At 38.0% G+C, this 19,331-nt stretch overlaps 1 protein-coding gene across 15 annotated transcripts in view; it reads left to right on the plus strand.

Moving 5' to 3' along the window:
- Nucleotides 1-16,420, plus strand: part of HYCC2 (hyccin PI4KA lipid kinase complex subunit 2) — a 64,255-nt gene extending 47,835 nt beyond the window's left edge. For 8 of the 15 annotated variants that reach the window (XM_070732043.1, XM_070732039.1, XM_070732041.1 and 5 more), the window contains 4 exons: nucleotides 1,438-1,525; nucleotides 7,491-7,650; nucleotides 10,371-10,538; nucleotides 15,587-16,420. In XM_070732043.1, coding sequence (XP_070588144.1) covers nucleotides 1,438-1,525; nucleotides 7,491-7,650; nucleotides 10,371-10,538; nucleotides 15,587-16,185 — 1,015 coding nt within the window. In that variant the 3' untranslated portion in view covers nucleotides 16,186-16,420. The remainder of the gene's footprint in view (nucleotides 1-1,437; nucleotides 1,526-7,490; nucleotides 7,651-10,370; nucleotides 10,539-15,586) is intronic. The other 7 variants (XM_070732045.1, XM_070732050.1, XM_070732051.1 and 4 more) reach the window with 1 other exon arrangement.
- The last annotated feature ends 2,911 nt before the right edge of the window (nucleotides 16,421-19,331 follow it).

The following is a 19,331-nucleotide window of genomic DNA, read 5'->3' on the forward strand; positions in this document are numbered from 1 at the left end:
GAAGTTGACTTTTAATTCTGGAAAGTTTCCACTTGATTATTACCAGTTGCACTTTTTCTAGATTTGAGGGGTCCTACTAATGGTCATTCCTGTCCTCGCCATTTCGTAGTTGAACCACTGTAACGTGCTGCCCTTGAAGAGTATCCAAAAACTTCAGCAGGATCAATATGCAATGAACACACGTTTTATTTCTGCTTCACAAGTTGCATTAGTTATTAGTTTATTTCCAGGTCCAATTCAAGATGCTGATGTTGATCTTTAGAGCCTTTCATGGCATGAATATTTGAGCCTCTCCCCAGTTTCATTTACCATCTCACCAGCTCCAACAGAGAGGGCATAGCAATAGCAATAGCAATAGCACTTAAAGTTATACCATTTCAAGGTGCTTTACAGTCCTCTCTAAGTGGTTTTACAGAGTCAGCATATTGTCCCCAAAAATCTGGATCCTCGTTTTACTGACTTTGGAAAGATGGAAGGCTGAGTCAACCTTGACCCAGAAAGACTCGAACTTGCCAAACTACTGGCAGTCAGCAGAATTAGCCTGCGATACTGCATTCCAACCACTGTGCCACCATGGCATGTTATGGATCCTGTCATCTAGGTCAGTGATTTTCAACCTTTTTTGAGCTACGGCACATTTAAATCATGTGGCACATTGAACGGGGGGGGGGGTGTCTCTCTCTTCCTCTCTTGCTCTATTTCTTTCCCTCTTTCTCTCTCTTCCTTCCTCTCTCTCCATCCCTCTTTCTCTCTTCCTTCCTTCCTCTCTTTTTTGCTCTCTTTCTCTCTCCCTCCTTCCCTCCCTCTCTTTCTCTCTCTCTTTCTCTCTCTCTCTTACTTTCTTTCTCTCTCTCTCTTTCTCTCTCTTGCTGAGCTTCACGGCACACCTGACCATGTCTCGCAGCACACTAGTGTGTCACGGCACACTGGTTGAAAAACACTGATCTAGGTAGTTGCATTTGGTAGGCCCTAGGAATCAGGCTTTTTTGGTTGTGTTTCCATATTATGGAATCTTCTCCCCCTGAGGTGACGTTGGCCTTATCATTTCTCATATCAGATCTCTTAAGATCTGATTATGCCTGCAGAACTGGGGACTCCAGGGGACAGGTGAACCGGTGAGGTGGCTCAATTATTATTAACATCTCTTTGTCTACTATGTCAAAAATATTAGTAATGAAATTATCCTGGCAGAAATGTGCAGGTAGAGCAAGGAAGAATTGTACCCATGAGTCGGCTATTTGCGTATGATCTTACAGCTAGCACTAGCAAAACCAAAACAACAGAAAAGGGCATATTTGGAAGTTAATGGCATACAAATCCAATTAATAAAACAAACAAACAAACAAACAAATAAATAAATAAATAAATAACTGATGGAGGAAAGCTCAAGATCACAAAAATAATAAACTCTGTTGTTTCCTTTGTATCCATATATAGCTACAATGGACAATGGGAACTTGGTCAGGAAGCCCTGGATGATATAATATATCGAGCTCAGCTTGAACTCTATTCTCAGCCACTGCTGGTAAGGAGATAGGCTGTAATCTGTTCATGAGATTTAAATTGTGCATATACTTGTAATATTAATAAGTTACCTTTGAACGAGTTATGTAATATTCTAAAATCTTCCAATGGAATCTTCAGCAGAGTAATTTGTGCACATTGTAACAAAATCTGGTGATAAATTGTACACGTTGATTTCATCCACTTGTCTACAGTCCAAAGTTCCTCAGTCTTTTATAAAGCAAAGATTAGCAGAATATTGGTTAACAGGGGAATAATTAGAGTTATATTACTTGCAATCAGAGGTGGGATTCAGCAGGTTCTGACCAGTTCTGGAGAACCAGTTCTGGAATAACTAAAGAGGTGGGATTCAGCAGGTTCTGACCAGTTCTGGAATAACTAAAGAGGTGGGATTCAGCAGGTTCTGACCAGTTCTGGAATAACTAAAGGTAAAAGGAAGAAGAAACCGCTATGGTTTAGCAATGATGTAAGGGCTATAGTCAATGAAAAAAAGGCTGCCTATAGGAGGTATAAAGAGTCTGGAAGTATAGCTGATAGGGAGGTGTATAAAATGAGACAGAAGGAGGCAAAACAGATAATATATGCTGCTAAAGCCTCAAAAGAGGAAGAAATTGCCAAATCTGTAAAGAAGGGGGATAAAACCTTCTTCAGATATATTAGTGATAAGAAGAAGAAAAATTGCGGCATCAGGAAGCTTAGTACCGGGAATAATACATGCATTAATGGGAATAAGGAGATCGCTGACCATTTCAATAGCTACTTCTGTTCAGTTTTCTCAAAAGACACCTTACAAAATAATACTATGGAGGGATATAGCATTGCTTCCAGCTGTACGGATTCAGCTCCAGTGATCTTAGAAGCCGATGTCTTAGAAGAACTTGAACGATTAAATATAAATAAGGCAATGGGTCCAGATGGCATCCACCCCAGAGTTCTTAAAGAACTCAGATCTGTCATTGCTACCCCCCCTGACTGATTTGTTTAACCAATCCTTGTTAACAGGAGAAGTTCCTGAGGATTGGAGAATGGCCAGTGTTGTGCCTATCCACAAGAAGGGCAGTAGAGAAGAAGCTGGAAACTACAGGCCAGTTAGCTTGACATCAGTAGTAGTTAAAATGATGGAGACTCTACTCAAAAAGAGGATAAATCAGAACCTAAAAACAATAACTTGTTGGACCCAAATCAGCATGGCTTTACTGAAGGCAAATCATGTCAGACTAATCTCATTGATTTCTTTGACTATGTCACAAAGGTGTTGGATGAAGGTGGTGCCATGGATATTGCCTACCTGGACTTCAGCAAAGCCTTTGATACGGTTCCACATAAAGAGCTGATAGATAAATTAGTGAAGATTGGACTTAATCCCTGGATAGTTCAATGGATTTGCAGCTGGCTGAAGCGTAGACATCAGAGAGTTATTGTTAACGGCGAGTATTCTGAGCAGAGTCAGGTTACAAGCGGTGTGCCACAAGGGTCTGTTCTGGGTCCTATTCTTTTTAATATCTTTGTGAGTGACATAGGGGAAGGTTTGGTAGGGAAGGTTTGCCTATTTGCCGATGACTCTAAAGTGTGCAATAGGGTTGATATTCCTGGAGGCGTCTGTAATATGGTAAATGATTTAGCTTTACTAGATAAATGGTCAAAGCAATGGAAACTGCAGTTTAATGTTTCCAAATGTAAAATAATGCACTTGGGGAAAAGGAATCCTCAATCTGAGTATTGTATTGGCAGTTCTGTGTTAGCAAATACTTCAGAAGAAAAGGATTTAGGGGTAGTGATTTCTGACAGTCTCAAAATGGGTGAACAGTGCAGTTTGGCGGTAGGGAAAGCAAGTAGGATGCTTGGCTGCATAGCTAGAGGTATAACAAGCAGGAAGAGGGAGATTATGATCCCGCTATATAGAATGCTGGTGAGACCACATTTGGAATACTGTGTTCAGTTCTGGAGACTTCACCTACAAAAAGATATTGACAAAATTGAACGGGTCCAAAGACGGGCTACAAGAATGGTGGAAGGTCTTAAGCATAAAACGTATCAGGAAAGACTTAATGAACTCAATCTGTATAGTCTGGAGGACAGAAGGAAAAGGGGGGACATGATCGAAACATTTAAATATATTAAAGGGTTAAATAAGGTCCAGGAGGGAAGTGTTTTTAATAGGAAAGTGAACACAAGAACAAGGGGACACAATCTGAAGTTAGTTGGGGGAAAGATCAAAGGCAACATGAGAAAATATTATTTTACTGAAAGAGTAGTAGATCCTTGGAACAAACTTCCAGCAGACGTGGTAGATAAATCCACAGTAACTGAATTTAAACATGCCTGGGATAAACATATATCCATCCTAAGATAAAATACAGAAAATAGTATAAGGGCAGACTAGATGGACCAGGAGGTCTTTTTCTGCTGTCAGACTTCTATGTTTCTATGTTTCTAACCAGTATCGGAAATTTTGAGTAATTCAGAGAACCTATAAATACCATTTCTGACTGGCTCCACCCCCATCTATTCTCTGTCTCCCGAGTCCCAGCTGATCAGGAGGAAATGGGGATTTTGCAGTAACCTTCCCCTGGAATGGAAGGGAATGGAGAGTTTACAGTATCCTTCCCCTGCCATGCCCACCAAGCCACGGCCATTAAGCTATGCCACGCCCACCATTCCATGTCCATAGAACCGGTAGTAAAAATGTTTGAATCCCACAGCTACTTGCAATTATTGTTTGTCTGCTACTTGCAGTGTGCTAATTGTAAGTTTTCTTTTGTGAACCATGCAGATATATATTTGTGTGTTGTTTGTGTATATTTAACAGCCATTCGTTTAGGACCATTTGAAATCAGTAGCACTGAAAAAAGTGACATGACCATTTTTCACACAATTGTTGCAGCATCCTCATGATCACATGATCAACATTCAGATGCTTGGCAACTGCTTCATATTTATGACTGTTGCTGTGTCTTAAGGTCATGTGGTTCCCTTTTGCGATCTTCTGAGAAGCAAAGTCATTGGGAAACCAATTCACTTAACAACTATGTTACTAACTTAAGAACTAGAGTGAGTCACTTAAAAACTAGGATAAGAAAAGTTGTAAAATGGGGCAGCACTCACTTAACAACTGTCTCACTAAGCAGCAGAAATTTTTGGCTGAATTGTGATTACCGCTTGTTTATCTATATTTTGCATGTTTGTTGGGAAGATTTTTACAGAATTATTTGACAAACATATGGCTAGATTCTAACAGTATAGTAACTGTGGTACAATTTGAATTGGGCCTCTCTCTGAACCTGAACAGCATGATAATTATTTTGAGAAGTGGCATAATCTTCATTTCCCCCTCCAGCTTTTGTGAATGTAGGTCACTGGCCTTTTACTGGATACATAAACAAGATTCCGAAAATAGAAAATTTCCACTTTCCTATGTCATTTGCTTTTCTTTACTCACAATCATGCCCAGCAGATTGGTTTCTGCCTGTTTAAGGAAGCACTGAAATGGCTAAAGTGTTCTCCTGTCAAGCCACTTTGCCCCAGTAACCATCCTCTCCATGAACTCTCAGTTTATCTTTCTCTTCTAGATTGGTGATGGATAGAGATTTGTCTTGGTATTACCAAAAAGTGGAAGATAAAAAACAGGTTAACTTCCTGAACATACTTCATGAAAGGAAAACATAGGAGTGTGGACTTTGTACAGCTTGGAAGAATGTGTGCATCTGTGTGCTTTGCACAAATTTAATTAAATGTTTTTTGCAAGGGAATCATCTTGCCAAATGAGATTACATATTTTAAATCTTCCCTTTAGATTATTGAATTATTGCTGACTAGATAATAGTATCCTTCTGAAGACAATAATTTGAATTCTTATTTTGTTAATGTTCCTTTAATAAATAAGCTTCCTATAATATATTCAAAAGCCTAAAGCCGGGGTGTCAAACTCACGGCCCATGGGCCAGATGTGTCACGCGCTGCCCCTCCAACCCCTGTTTTAACAACATGATGATGTGAGTTTGACACCCCTGGCCCAAAGAGCTTTTTTTTAATACTAAACTAAAAAATCTGAGGCAAACACTAATCTGATGGAAAGTCATTTTTGCTTTACTCATATTGTAATAATATAACAATTGTATTATTAATATTATTAATTAATATTAAATATTATTAATATAATAATGATTTTTTTTCCTTTCCAACTTTTAAAAAAGTTCATATGTACTGTATTTCTCTCCATTCTATTCTGCAGTTTTACTTTAATCTTTCCTTTCTTGGTCTACTTTTAATTAAAAAAGAAAAGTAAGGTGCTTGCCTCTTTATAATTCAGTCTATATCTTAACCTTAGTGGCAAAACGAAGGGTGTCTGTCAGTGACCTTTAACATTGTGGATTTTCTTTAAGTAAAGCAACTTTCATACATTTTAAACAGCATATGCGGCTGCAAAGAATTCTACATGGTTTTAAGGTTGCATGTATGTTCTAGAGCTGAGAAGCTCCCACTTCCCTCATATAGCTCCTAGAAAATCAAAAGCATTCCCTTTTTAATGAACCCTACATAGTTTATCATGATGGACAAAGGGGGTTGGTTTGCATAGCCAGCTTTCATAGCATAGCATAGCATAGCATAGCATAGCAAAGAATTCTTTATTGGCCAAGTGTGATTGGACACATAAGGAATTTGTCTTTGGTGCATGTGCTCTCAGTGTACATAAAAGAAAAGATACATTTGTCAAGAATCATGAGGTACAACACAATGATTGTCATAGGATTCAAATATGCAATCAGGAAACAATATTCATATGAATCATAAGGATATGAGCAACAAATTACAGTTATACAGTCATAAGTGGTAGGAGATGGGTAAGAGGAACAATGAGTAAAACTAATACTAATAGTAATGAAGCCTTAGTGAATAGTTTGACAGTGTTGAGGGAATTATTTTGTTTAGCAGAGTGATGACATTTGGGAAAAACTGTTCTTGTGTCTAGTTGTCTTGGTGTGCAGTGCTCTATAGAGACATTTTGAGCGTAGGAATTGAAACAATTTATGTCCAGGATGCAAGGGATCAGTAAATATTTTCACGGCCCTCTTTTATCACTCGTGCAGTATACAGGCCCTCAATGGAAGGCAGGTTGGCAGTAATTATTGTTCTGCTGTTTTGATTATCTGTGTCTGAAGTTTATCTGAAGTCTTTGTCTGTGTCTGTCATGTTGGGTTGCAGAACAAGCCAGACAGTTATAGAGGTGCAGATGACAGACTCAATAATTCCTCTGTAGAACTATATCAGCAGCAGTTTGAACTTCCTCAGTTGGAGCAGAAAGAACATTGTTTGTGTGCTTTTTTGATGACGTTTTTGATGTTAGGTGACCATTTCAGGTCTTGAGATGTGAAACAACCTAGAAATTTGAAGGTCTCTTTTGTTGATATTGTGTTGTCTAGTATTGTAAGAGGTGGTAGTATGGGAGGGTTTTTCCTAAAGTCTACCCCCATTTCTACGGTTTTGTGTGTGTTCAGTTCCACCACAAGGCTAGTTGATCAACCTCCTGTCTGTATGCAGTTTTATCATTATGTCAAATGATACCAATCACTATTGTATCATCTGCAAACTTCAGTAGTTTAACAGATAGATCATTTGAGATGTAGTCATTGGCATATAGAGAGAAGTGGACAGAGCACACAGCCATCGAGGGGCATTGTGCAGGTATTTAATTTCTTTTTTGATTGCCAACATACTGTAGCAGGAGTAGAAGAAGAAGAAACTGGGGGTGGAATTCAAAGAGGGTTCAGCCTAGAATCTCCACATAGCTACAAGTGAGCCCCCTTTGAATTCTGTTGACCTTATTAACTTTTAGCAGGTGCTAACCCTTAGCTGAAAATATTCCTGTGCATAGGCAGAAGCAGCAATAAATCATTTTCATTGGAACTTCACATGTGGACCTGATCTTTTGTCCCCAACACTTACACAGCATTTTACTGTTGTAATAGGTTGCAAATGCAATGAAGAATTCATTACCTTTTGATGCTCCTGATGCATCACAAGGAGGACAGAAGGTTTTGAAAGTAGAGGTTACTCCAACAGTGCCAAGAATTTCTCGGACAGCTATTACAACAGCCTCAATCCGCCGACATCGCTGGAGAAGAGAAGGTAACTCTTTATAATGTAAAGTGCAAATTGTAATATATTATCATTCCCTGTCACTAGCAAATGCTAGCTTTTAAGCCTGAGTTTGATCACTTGTTTCAAATATATAGACATACAGAAAATAATTATTTATGTATATGTACAAATGTGTAATCGTGGCTGCATACTATAATGAAATAAGAATTCTTCCTATTTTATATTTTGGGAGATCTAGAAATATTTAAGTGGTATATCATGGTATGGAAATTGAATGATACTTTTAAAATGTTGTAATTACTGTCTACTTTCAGGGGACTGGATCTTTCTGCTTTTTTAAAAAAAAAATTGGAAGGTAATTATTTTGATGGGGTGACTGTATCTGCAATTTATGGGCAGATCCAGCTACATAGTACAGTGGTACCTGTACTTACGAATGCCTCTACTGATGAACTTTTTGAGATACGAACATGGTGTTTAAGATTTTTTTGCCTCTACTTCCGTACCATTTTCTACTTATGAACCCGAGGCCAGGTATGTGCGCTCTCTTACTGCCGTCGGGATTCCCCTGCCTTGTGACTGCTGCCGGCGGGATTTCTCCTTTGCTTGCTGTCAATGGTGGGATTCCTTGCCTCTGGACTGCCAACGGCGACTGTTGCTGGCCGAAGCGCCTGGAAGTGCCCTTTTCTTGTGCCGGCAGTCCGGAAGGGGGGAATCCCGGCCATGGCAAGGACTGACGCTTCAGACAAGGCTCCCTGGCTCTCACGCACTCACCCACTTCTTCTGGAGCAGTCCCTTCAAGGCGGCCAAAACTGCTGGCTTTAATTTCTCCTACCTTCCATCTCTGTGGACCCTTCCCAATGCCTCCCTGCCTACCACCGAGGAAGAAGAAGAGAGTGAAAAAGTTGTGAGGGATGGCAGAAGGGCCCACATGGGGAGTTGACTCCACAAAGGGAGGAATCCAGAGCGTTCTCTGCTTGACCAGCCGTTCTCCCCAGGTCGCGGTGTTTTGAGGAGCGCTCCATCATGGAGGTTTCCAAGTTTTGGCTAAGGCTGTGTGCAAAGGCCACAGATAGGTGTTCCCTTCTGGGAGAGGGACTCCGACCGACTGATCGTCCGCTGGGGTTTTTGCTGGCCCATGCTGAGAAACCGGCGCTACGGCAGGAAATGTGCTGCCGCCACCACAACAACACTCTGGCTTCCCAAGACCGCAGTCCGAAATCCTTTCTGCCTTGGTGGGTTTTTTGCCTGTCACCCTGACATTACCCGGGGAATCGCCTTGCACCGCGACCTGGGGAGAGCGGCTGGTCAAGCGGAGAGCGCTCTGGATTCCTCCCTTTGTGGAGGCAACTCCTCACGTGGGCCCTTCTGCCATCCCTCACAACTTTTCCACTCTCTTCTTCTTCCTCGGTGGTTGGCAGGGAGGCGTTGGGAAGGGTCCATGGAGATGGAAGGTAGGAGGAATTAAAGACAGCTGCTTTGGGTGCCTTGAAGGGACTCCCCCGGAGGAAGCAGGTGCCAGGCACGGAGTGAGAGCCAGGGAGTCTTGTCTGAGACTGAAGCATCGGTCCTTGCCACGGCCGGGATTCCCATTTGCTGCCGCCGCCGTAAATTTTCAAGGAAGGTGAAAGCCCCACTGGCTGACAAGCTGCCAGGCAGATTCCCACACATGTCAATCCATCCACAAGTCTCCCTCTGGGCAGCTTCTGCTGTCTCCCCCCCCCCCCCCCCCCCCCGCCTCCTCAATCTGACCCTGAACAAGGATCAGAATGCCGATAGTAATAAGGCAAAAGGGGTGAGTTTTTGGATGGGTTTGCACACATTATTCGCTTTTACATTGATTTCCATGGGAAAAATTGCTTCTACTTATGAACGTTTCTACTTAAGAACCTGGTCACGGAACGAATTAAGTTTGTAAGTAGAGGTACCACTGTATCTTGAAAAAAACAGATTGTTTTTCTTTTTCAAACTATTTCATAATTTATAATCTATATCTAACTTTTGGGGATGTGGATTGCTGTTTTAAAAAATAATGGTATGGAGGGGTGTGTCTATGTATAAAGTTCCAAAATACCAATAAAAGCTAGACAATATTGAAAATATTATCTTTGTTTTTTCATTGATAAAATGGTAACTGGTACTAAGTCCTACTCATACTTCAGGACCTGTATTCCACAAACCTAACAATAAATCTGAAGTGTTTTGTGTGGGAATAATTTTAAGAATCTTTTAGTTTTCAACTTCAAATCTTTTAAACTCACCCTGCCAGCAAAAAGAGAAGCAAATGTTAAATTGGAAACATACCAATTTCTGTTATGATGGGTGGCATGGTTTTGATTTTTTTTTACCAGTTATATTGGTAAGTATATAGTAACTACAAAAACATAACATTTGAACTTTTATTAAATTTTAAATTCCTTATTAATTGATTCTCTGCTTTTTGTTTTCATTGATTGCCGATTCTCTGTTTTTTGTTTTCGTTCTGAATTCTTCATAATAAAAATAGTTAATCCTATTTTTACAAATCCTTCATCGTGTACAGCCTCACTGCAGAAGTGTTGCATTTATGTCTTCTTGCACATGGCTCATCATATCCACTTATTTTTATGATGCTGTTCAACTTTCTTTGAGAAAAATGCAGGTGTGGTTTTCTGTATTCCGTGTTTCCTGCCTTCATTTCCCTGCCTGGGTTGTAATGATTAGGGAAAGAGTAGAAAGACACTAAAATATTATATGTTGAATCCCAGATGGCTTTGACTTCTCAAATGATGCTGACATGAGCATTCCCGGATCTCCGATCCTGCACGGCTCCACAGACCTAGGGATCAAACGCAAGCAAGAGGGGGACGTTCTGATGCTCAGGACCCCTGAGCATGGCTCACCGGAGCCCAACTTGACACCAGCCACAAAAGAGGGTAGGACAGAGATAAGGTGGCATAAGTCAGTAAGGCCATTGCTTGGGGAGGATCCTCGCTCTTTCTTCCCAAGCAGAATTCCCTTTTGCTTTAGAGTATGTTCCATTGACCACAGGCATACCTTCTTCTCTATCCTTCTTTCTGCACATATCCCTTTATGCCTAGCCTTAGGCCTGGAGCTATTTATTCTAATAGTTTGGGCTTTGACTATCTGTTTAATATCTAGCTTAGCATGTTTAAAATAGCCTGATAACTTTGGAATCCCTTTGTGATGTAATGTGTGCATGACCTTGGGGGATCAGGGAAAGATTCCGTTTAGAAAATGATCAGACAAGGGAAGGAGGAGACCGCAAGCGCTTAATGGTCAAAGAAAAAAGCTTCAGAGAGGCAGTACCTGAGTACCTTCAGATTTCCGAGATTGATGTCAGCCCTTCTGGGTAAACCAGACAGGAAACCCGACTAGATGAGCAAAATCTACTTTATTTTAACACTACTTTAATAGAATCTTGCAAGTCTGAATGTACAGACTTTCAACTTTCCACTTTTAACTCTCTGATCAATTAGGGCAGGTCTTCCCAAGTTTCTTCCTCTGACAGATGAGCACCTCTTGTTTGATAGTTTCATCGGCAGTTTCTTTCTCCCATCCTCCAAGGTCATTCACTCATTCTATTGTATCCTAGAACACCCTGCTAGTAAGCATGTTTAAATCTGCTAAATGTATACATATATACATTTGTGGATATACAAATGTATATAAATGAATAAATATATTTGTATATGTATGTATGTATATATATATATATATATATATATATATATATATATATATATATGTATACAAATGTATATCTACAATAAAATGTGTCAAGTAAAAATATTGATGCTCTTTTCACCACCTGAAATGTTTTACAGCATATAAAATAATACTTTAACTGTACTTTAGTATTAGAAGGGGGGGAGTATTTATCTTACTATTTTATATACCAAACTTCCAGTTCAATGAATAGTTTAATTACCTGTTCATTGAATTGAAGTGGAATTAAATTCCCATTGTTGTTACTGTGTCTCAAAGTAGGCAGTATAAACTTGAAGAGAGAGAGAGAGAATATCTTATAGCCCTGTATAGTGGTATTCTTCATGTTAACTCTTTACTGTTTACTAAGAGATTCTCATTTTACTTGGTGCACGTCCTTAAGCTACTGTCCCCTTGGTGCTGGTGCAGAAGTATTCAGATAGCAATGCAGTTATAAATTGATACTTTGCTAATCTGCCTATCTCCCTAATTTATTTCTATAGTGCTTCTTTTCTGTCTTTAGCGTAGTCTTTTTGGCATTGCTGATATTTTAAGACTTAACATTTAACATTTGCAAATTATGTGCTGTACATGCTTCACAGTTGCTCCAAGGAAAGCTATGTAGGAGATGACCAAGCTGAGCCCGAGGGAGGGGTCAAGCACGTCATCATCAATTTCCAGTCCCTTCGCATCCACAAGAGATCTAAGTCCAGCCCACCTTGAATTCCATTGACTCTTATCTACTGCCAATTTTCCTTGGACTGTTAGTAGTTCAGAGTCTTGTAGAAAGCATGCATTAAACCTGTATTCATTTGAACTGTCTTGGCTCCTGATTTCTTGCACCTGACAAGCTAAATAGCAAAACAAACAAGCAAGCAAACCAACCCTTTAGAGTTAGCATCAGAATTAGGATTCCTTATTTACTGTACTTGAATCCATTATGGGCAATCAGAGAGTTCATGGTGTCTGAAGAGGAGAGGCATTATTTGAAAACTATGAAAGCATGAAATTCAGAATTTACTCCTAGAACTGAGCGAATCTGAGCATGTCCAGTAAATGAGCTCTAACCACAACTTTGCTCCCACTGGTTTTATTTTGTTGTACTAACTACATGTTGCATGTGCATGACCAGAAGAAGGTGCAGAAATTCTCATACAAATTCTCAAATCTTCTTTTCAAAAAGAGTTGCTTTGATGCCACAGTACTTCTTTCTTTAATAAGTTAGATTTATTTAGATTAGGTGGTGCTGCCTAAATGTTTTCTAGATAAATAAAGTGAGTATAATCTACACACGAAAGTATTTTAAAAATCATACTTTTTGTGAATTTTTTTTTTTGGTGATTTGGGATAGAAAAGTGGTCTTCTCTTAATCATAAAAGGAAATCACAGTTTGTTAAATTACTCTCTTTTGGTGATCTTGCTGATTTTGCATGAAATTGATAAATATTGCTTCTTTTCAAAATTGTGTTAACAAAATGGCACAATCTTATCTTTCTTATACTGTCTATAATCACAATAAAATTGTTTTCATTTGAACTTTACTATTTATCCATGGTTTTAAATATTCCAAGTATCTAATAAACAATCAGTCTTTTTTGCAACATGCTTGGGTCAGTTTATGTAAATATTCTCTGTAAATTACGGTAATAAAAAGTGGAATCATAATGCCGACAGGATTAATGTGCTTGTACTTCTCTTACATTTCATTATGTAAGAGAAGTTTGAATATGAATAATAATGGTGAGAGCATGTTATTTAAAAAATATTTCAAAAGAAATGGTTATATTGAGGTTATATTTTGGTTTTTTTCTTTGACAAGCTTTATTGCCTACAAGGACTTTGGTTCAGAATATATTTGAACTTTTTCTAAGAAAAATAAGCTTTTCCCAAAATGACTATGTTGCTATCAAAGTCAAAAGACTACATTAATAGTGATTAGTAAATGTGTATATTGCTCAAATTGAATTCTGAATACTTGAAGGCTTGAGAGATCCTACCTTGCATGTTGTTTTCCTCCTTTTTCACTTTCAAGCACTGCTGAGTTGCTTTGGCCTCTGCATGGTGGTGGCATCTGGAAAATTTACACCGAACCCTCTCTGACTCTTTTCTCCAAAAGGAAGGGATAATTTTATTAATTACAGTGTTCCCTCGATTTTCGCGGGTCCGAACTTCGCGAATAGCCTATAACACGGTTTTTAAAAAAATTAATTAAAAAATACTTCGCGGTTTTTTTCCTATATCACGGTTTTTCCCACCCAATGACATCATATGTCATCGCCAAATTAATAACTTTTTCAAATAAATAACAAAAAAATAATTATTGTTAATAAATAATTATGTTTATAAATATCAGGATCACTAAGTATCTTATTCAATGGTGAGTACAAGTAATAATGGTGAGTAAATGGTTGTTAAAGGAATGGGAAATGGTAATTTAGGGGTTTAAAGTGTTAAGGGATGGCTTGTGATACTGTCCATAGCCAAAAATGGTGTATTTACTTCCGCATCTCTACTTCGCGGAAATTCGACTTTCACGGGCGGTCTCGGAACGCATCCCCCGCGGAAATCGAGGGAACACTGTATACTAAATAGTAATGTTGCAAACATCATTGACAAACAACAATATTTCTTCCACTATGTCATTTTATCCTTGCAAATTTATTGTAAGGCTTGAGATGTATCCATGGAAATTGACTGGGAAACACCTCCTGATATTGTGTTCCCTCCATAAAAGTAAGGAGGGGTTAAGAGAGGTGGTGGTGGGAAGGCAGCAGTTACTGCTGCTCTATTAAAAGCATTTTCACTTAGCTTTGCATGGTGGTTAAATAAAAGAGAGTCTAAAAGGCACATTTGCTTTCAGGACATTCTTTTATTTCAAATGGCTTTTTAACTTTTTATGTGAAGAATACCATATGCAAAGTGGCTTGTATTTTAAACATAACATTTTACAAGGCTCTGTGTTGTTGTGTTTTTTAAACTAAGGAGCCTTATTTTACAGGACATAGTTGTATTAATGTTTGAAATGTTAAAATGATAAAGTAAAAGAATCAACATTGCTGAGGATATAGGAAAAAAAATCTTTTCAGTCTGTCAAATGTGCATTCTCTCAGTGGTCAGATGTGATTTCTTTGCAGAAGAGATTTTTGAAATGGGGAAGAAATGATGTAAGGATAATTGTAAGCTGAGGGTTACTGTACAAAACAGAGCAGTATTAAGTTAGAACAATGGTGTCAAAATAGTTGACTTGAAGAGGGAATGAACTGAGAGGCTGTTTAAGCACTGGTTAACTAAAAATAAATAATATTTTACAGACACAGCATCAGCTCTGCTATGCTTTGTAAATAATCTCTGCTTTGTAAATAGTCTATTTTCTTGTTTGAAACTGTCCAGAAATATATATGTACGTTATTAAATTTATATGCCACTTATCTTGTATCCAATGCTACTTTGATACGCAAAAACATTGTTACAAAATCTCACAATGACACATTCACCCACTGTTAAATACAAACATATAAAATAATATTCGGATTCTGACATTCAGGAATATTTGCATGCATCAAAATCTCCATTTCACAGAACCGCTACAAATACTGACATAGAACTGCCTCTTTGGCATTTAGAATAGACAATTTGAGTTAGAGTGGAATAAAATGAAATCAAACAAACTAAAAGTGGCAAAACAACCTACTATTTTCTATTTAAATGTATTCTGACTTAATTTTATGTACCAGCACAGCCACTCTAGCTTAATCTTTAGTACTGGGAATGACAGGAAGGTTTCCATAAGAATTTTCTTCTGGAAGAATGTGCTTTTGGTTACATTCATTAAAAACAATCATAAATATTCCTAAAAGGAAAGTTTCTCTATCTATACAGTACTTAATGTCCTTATTAATAAGTGAAGCTAGGATTATATCCCTATACATATTTATTATTATAATTTACATATTAGGGATATGTAATAAAACATGTATGGTTTATGACTTTTTGAGAAAGGTTATTCTTATTGACACAGTCCTAGGCATATCTTTTAGAAGATTAATCCATCTAAGCATTGTGTAATAAATTCATTCTGTTCCAGACTGCAGTATAAAAACAATTACAACAAGAACACTATAACTTGAAGTTGAGGTTTCTCCAAAATGTTTGCAACATAATTTTGATTTAAAAAAAAATGTGTGCAATCCTATCCACCTTTAAAATTGAATCATGGTGTTGTAATTTCTTACTCTGGGGTCTTTGATATTTTCAGATGCCGAAGGAGTCAGTGGAAGAGAAGAGTCTGTGAACGTCAATGACGCTGATGAAGGGTTTTCCTCTGGGGCCTCCCTTAGCAGCCAGCCACCTGGGACCAAACATTCATCCACATCTCAGAGGGGCAGCTTAAGGAAAGGAGTTGCTGGGCTGTTGGCAAAGGATAAGGAGATCATCTTGGCTACCAAATCCACAGACAGCCCTCGAGAATCTGCCCGTAAGCAGTTCCTGCACCAATCAATTGACCTCAGTACAGATGCAATTGAAATTACTCCCACAAAGAAACATTTGAGTTTGCCTGCTGGGCAGGTGGTACCAAAAGCCAGCAGTGTAAGCTTGATCCGAACTGCAAGTGCTTCTTCCAGTAAATCATTTGACTATGTGAATGGCAGTCAGATGGGTTCCAATGTTGGCATTGGTGGTGATGGTGTTACTAACTTAGCAGCTGGCAACTCCAATCGTTTTTCAACCATTAGTCTACAAGAGGATCGGTTAAGTCAAGCTGGAAATGGTAAAGATGTCCACTCGCCAGGAGCTCCTCTGACTAAGCAGTCCCGATCCCCAAGTTTCAATATGCAACTAATATCCCAAGTTTAACTTTTTTCTTTTGTTTACCTTTCTATATTTTTTCCATTTGTCCAATTCTTTTTTGAGCAACATCTACAATCTTCATCTTATTGTTTGAAAATCCTGGCTTTGGTGATCTTGTTCGATTCATTTAGATACTATACTATATTTTGTACTGAAACAGCAATAAAACCTCATGTTTTCGCCCCCTCCCCCATAAATGTCATTGTGAAACAGTATAAAATATACGTTATGCCTTTTCCAAGCCTTTGGTTCTCCTTGGGTGATGTGCAATCCATTATAGGCAGATCAGTTCTCATTTCAACACTGTGAGTTTTGAGAAGATTGGAGGAAATGGAGAATATGATCCCTATCAAAATGAAGCTTCGGCTTTCCTGAGAAATAATAAACGGGTTAGTTTTCTCAGTCTAAAGTTCTGCAAAGACTAATGAATTGTGATTTTTTTTTTTGTCTCTTGGAACCAAGAGTGCCTCAGAGATTCTAGTAGGACTTTGGACCTCTGAGTTAGTGCAATCAATTCTGTGGGAAAGGAATATTGTCATTGCTTCTGATGGCAGTTGAAATGCACTTTGTCATGAACATTAGAGTAGTCTTCCTCTACCATCCATCCACCCTTGCCCTCCCAAGCTTAATGTTCAGCTATCGAGACATGTATATGTGACCAGGAAATTGCTCCTTCAGAATGAATGGGCTGTAAACAGACAGCATATGTTGCAATGCAGTTTTAAGGCCTATGGAGCCATGTTTACATGTCTTCCCCACCCAGGAAACAGGGTTGTTTCTCTAATGCTAGAAATTTGAAAGATGACATACATTTAAAACAAGATTGAGAAAATGGGACATGGGCTTTCCCAAGTATGACTACTCATCAATGCTCCCTTAAAAGTTACTTTTGTAGGTTGATAATCTTTGGAACCTACAAGAACAATTGAAGTTTAGGCAAGGGAGTTTTTCAGGGTGCTTGCGGTGGAATGACTCAATGTAGTCACTGAACAGACTCAGAAGCTTCAAAAAAGACAAGTGTTCTCCAGCGGGAAATGCCAGGAACAGAGGCAATGGCTGCTGGAAATACTGAGGCATCAGTTTTCCTTAAAAATCATTTCTCAAGCAGTGGGGTGTTCATGGCAGCTTTCTCTTTCCAAAGGAAACAATTCACTGCCTATACTTTGATCAATCCATTGCAGTCATATTTCATATAGTTAATGTAATGCGGGTGTGTGTGGGGGAGCTAAAGATGCTATCTCCCCCACTTTAATCTGGGAATGCATACTGTTGAATTTAATCTTGAATGCATGTGGTGTGTCAGCAATACGTGATATATGTGCTGTAGATCACTGCTTTAAATTGCATTTCTTATTCTAAAGAAAGTGTTCATCATGTTTTGAAGAGTGATGTATACATGAAAAGCAAAAGGGGGCTGTTTTGCCTTCTTACATTTTTGCTGTACTTTGACCTGGAATTCTGTTGACAGTTAATGAAAGGAACAGATATAAGTTATAGTCCTCCCTCCCTGAAGTAACCTTTTGAATTAATTATAGGTTGAGGAGATTCAAGCATAATACATTATTTTCAGAAGGGTCAAAGGTTAAAATGTTCAATTACCAAGTGCCATTATTCTGCTAAAGAAAAAAAATTAAGTTTAGTTGATAGTTGCTAGTTCTTCTACTCTCTTTTGTCTTTCTTCCCTTACTTTTGATTTGAAAGTAGTGTCAGAAGAATTGTAGCTAAAGTAATCCCATTTTAAATTACTATTACACTAAGTAGTAGCTACTTTGTATAGGCATTCATTAAAGCAAAGCTAATATCAAATTTATTTCCAATATTACTGAAACTCAGGAATGTTTCCCAGTAATTCACGGTAATTATTGAATATTCAGAATAATTTTGAATATATATATAATGTAGGTTAGACTTCTTGAGCTCAAAAGCCATCCATTACAGACAACTTCAAAAAGTTTATTTGTTCTGTAGAAAAAGTGAGAAGGGACTTAGCTGTATGTCTTTATTTTTCTAGAGAACTAATATGATTCCCATATAATTCAGCAGTCTTTTTTAATAATATAAACTGACCGTTATACAGAAAATTGCATGAATAGTTTTATAACTAGGGACTTCGGGCTTTCAAGTGTTAAGTAGTAGTTCATTGTGCAACATATTAAACTATGTTTGCATCCTTCTGATTTAATTGTGTGAAGATCACAGGAATGATTATGACCAAGGTGACGGGATTTTTTTTAAAAAAACTACTGGGATGACTGGTTATACCTAGAGTGGCTTTTTAAGATCCAGATCCATGTATTCTACACAGCAAAAACCAAGTCTTAGTTGAAAAAAAATTGATGTAATTCAGACCAGTTAATTTATCTGTTCTTTTTGAAAAATTTAGGTCACAAATTAAGCTTGTTTTTTAACTAATCTGTATGTAGTTGTATGCACATAATATGCAGAAAGTCTAATTTACATACTGATGATTGGTAGATTGCTATCATACTGGAATGTGTTTTATTGTGCAAATCTTCAAGAGGTTATAGTTATATTTTTTTAAATATTGAATAAAATATATATTGTATCTTCTCAACATATTAAAATTACAATGTGTACATATGTTGGGGTGATGACTTATAAAAATAGTAAAGTGATTGTTTTCTTCTGTGCAGTACAATTTTGTGTATTTAGTTCTTTTGCTTTTAATATCGTTTGATGCATTATAACATCATGTACCAGTACGGTATATGTTTTCAATTTTGGTTTGTTTCTTCTCTTATTTTTCTTCTAAAGAGTCAGCACATTGTTCCGATTCTATTCCTATTTTAATATGCAACTTTCGCATACTGTGGACTCAAGTACAAAGCTTACCTTGTTTCTGTGTCTTTATGATGGAGGAAACACTGCTGGATATCTTTTCCTAAATGTCTGTGTCTTACTTGAGAATATTAATTAGTTTTCTTAATAGGTCATGCTAGTACTGCTTCAACATTTGTTGATGTATCTGCTGCTAAGCTGTCCCAAAGTTTTTGCTAAAAGCACTGTATTGATGTTTTGTATTTGAAAGTTCAGACTCAGTGGGGATGTAACATCTCCCTTTGTTTCTTATTCATGGTTGAGATTGTTCCTTTCCTCTTAGCACCTTGGGTTTGCCTACTCTTGCCCCACCC

The sequence above is a fragment of the Erythrolamprus reginae genome, chromosome 1, assembly GCF_031021105.1.
Source record: "Erythrolamprus reginae isolate rEryReg1 chromosome 1, rEryReg1.hap1, whole genome shotgun sequence".
Taxonomy (NCBI): domain Eukaryota; kingdom Metazoa; phylum Chordata; class Lepidosauria; order Squamata; family Dipsadidae; genus Erythrolamprus; species Erythrolamprus reginae.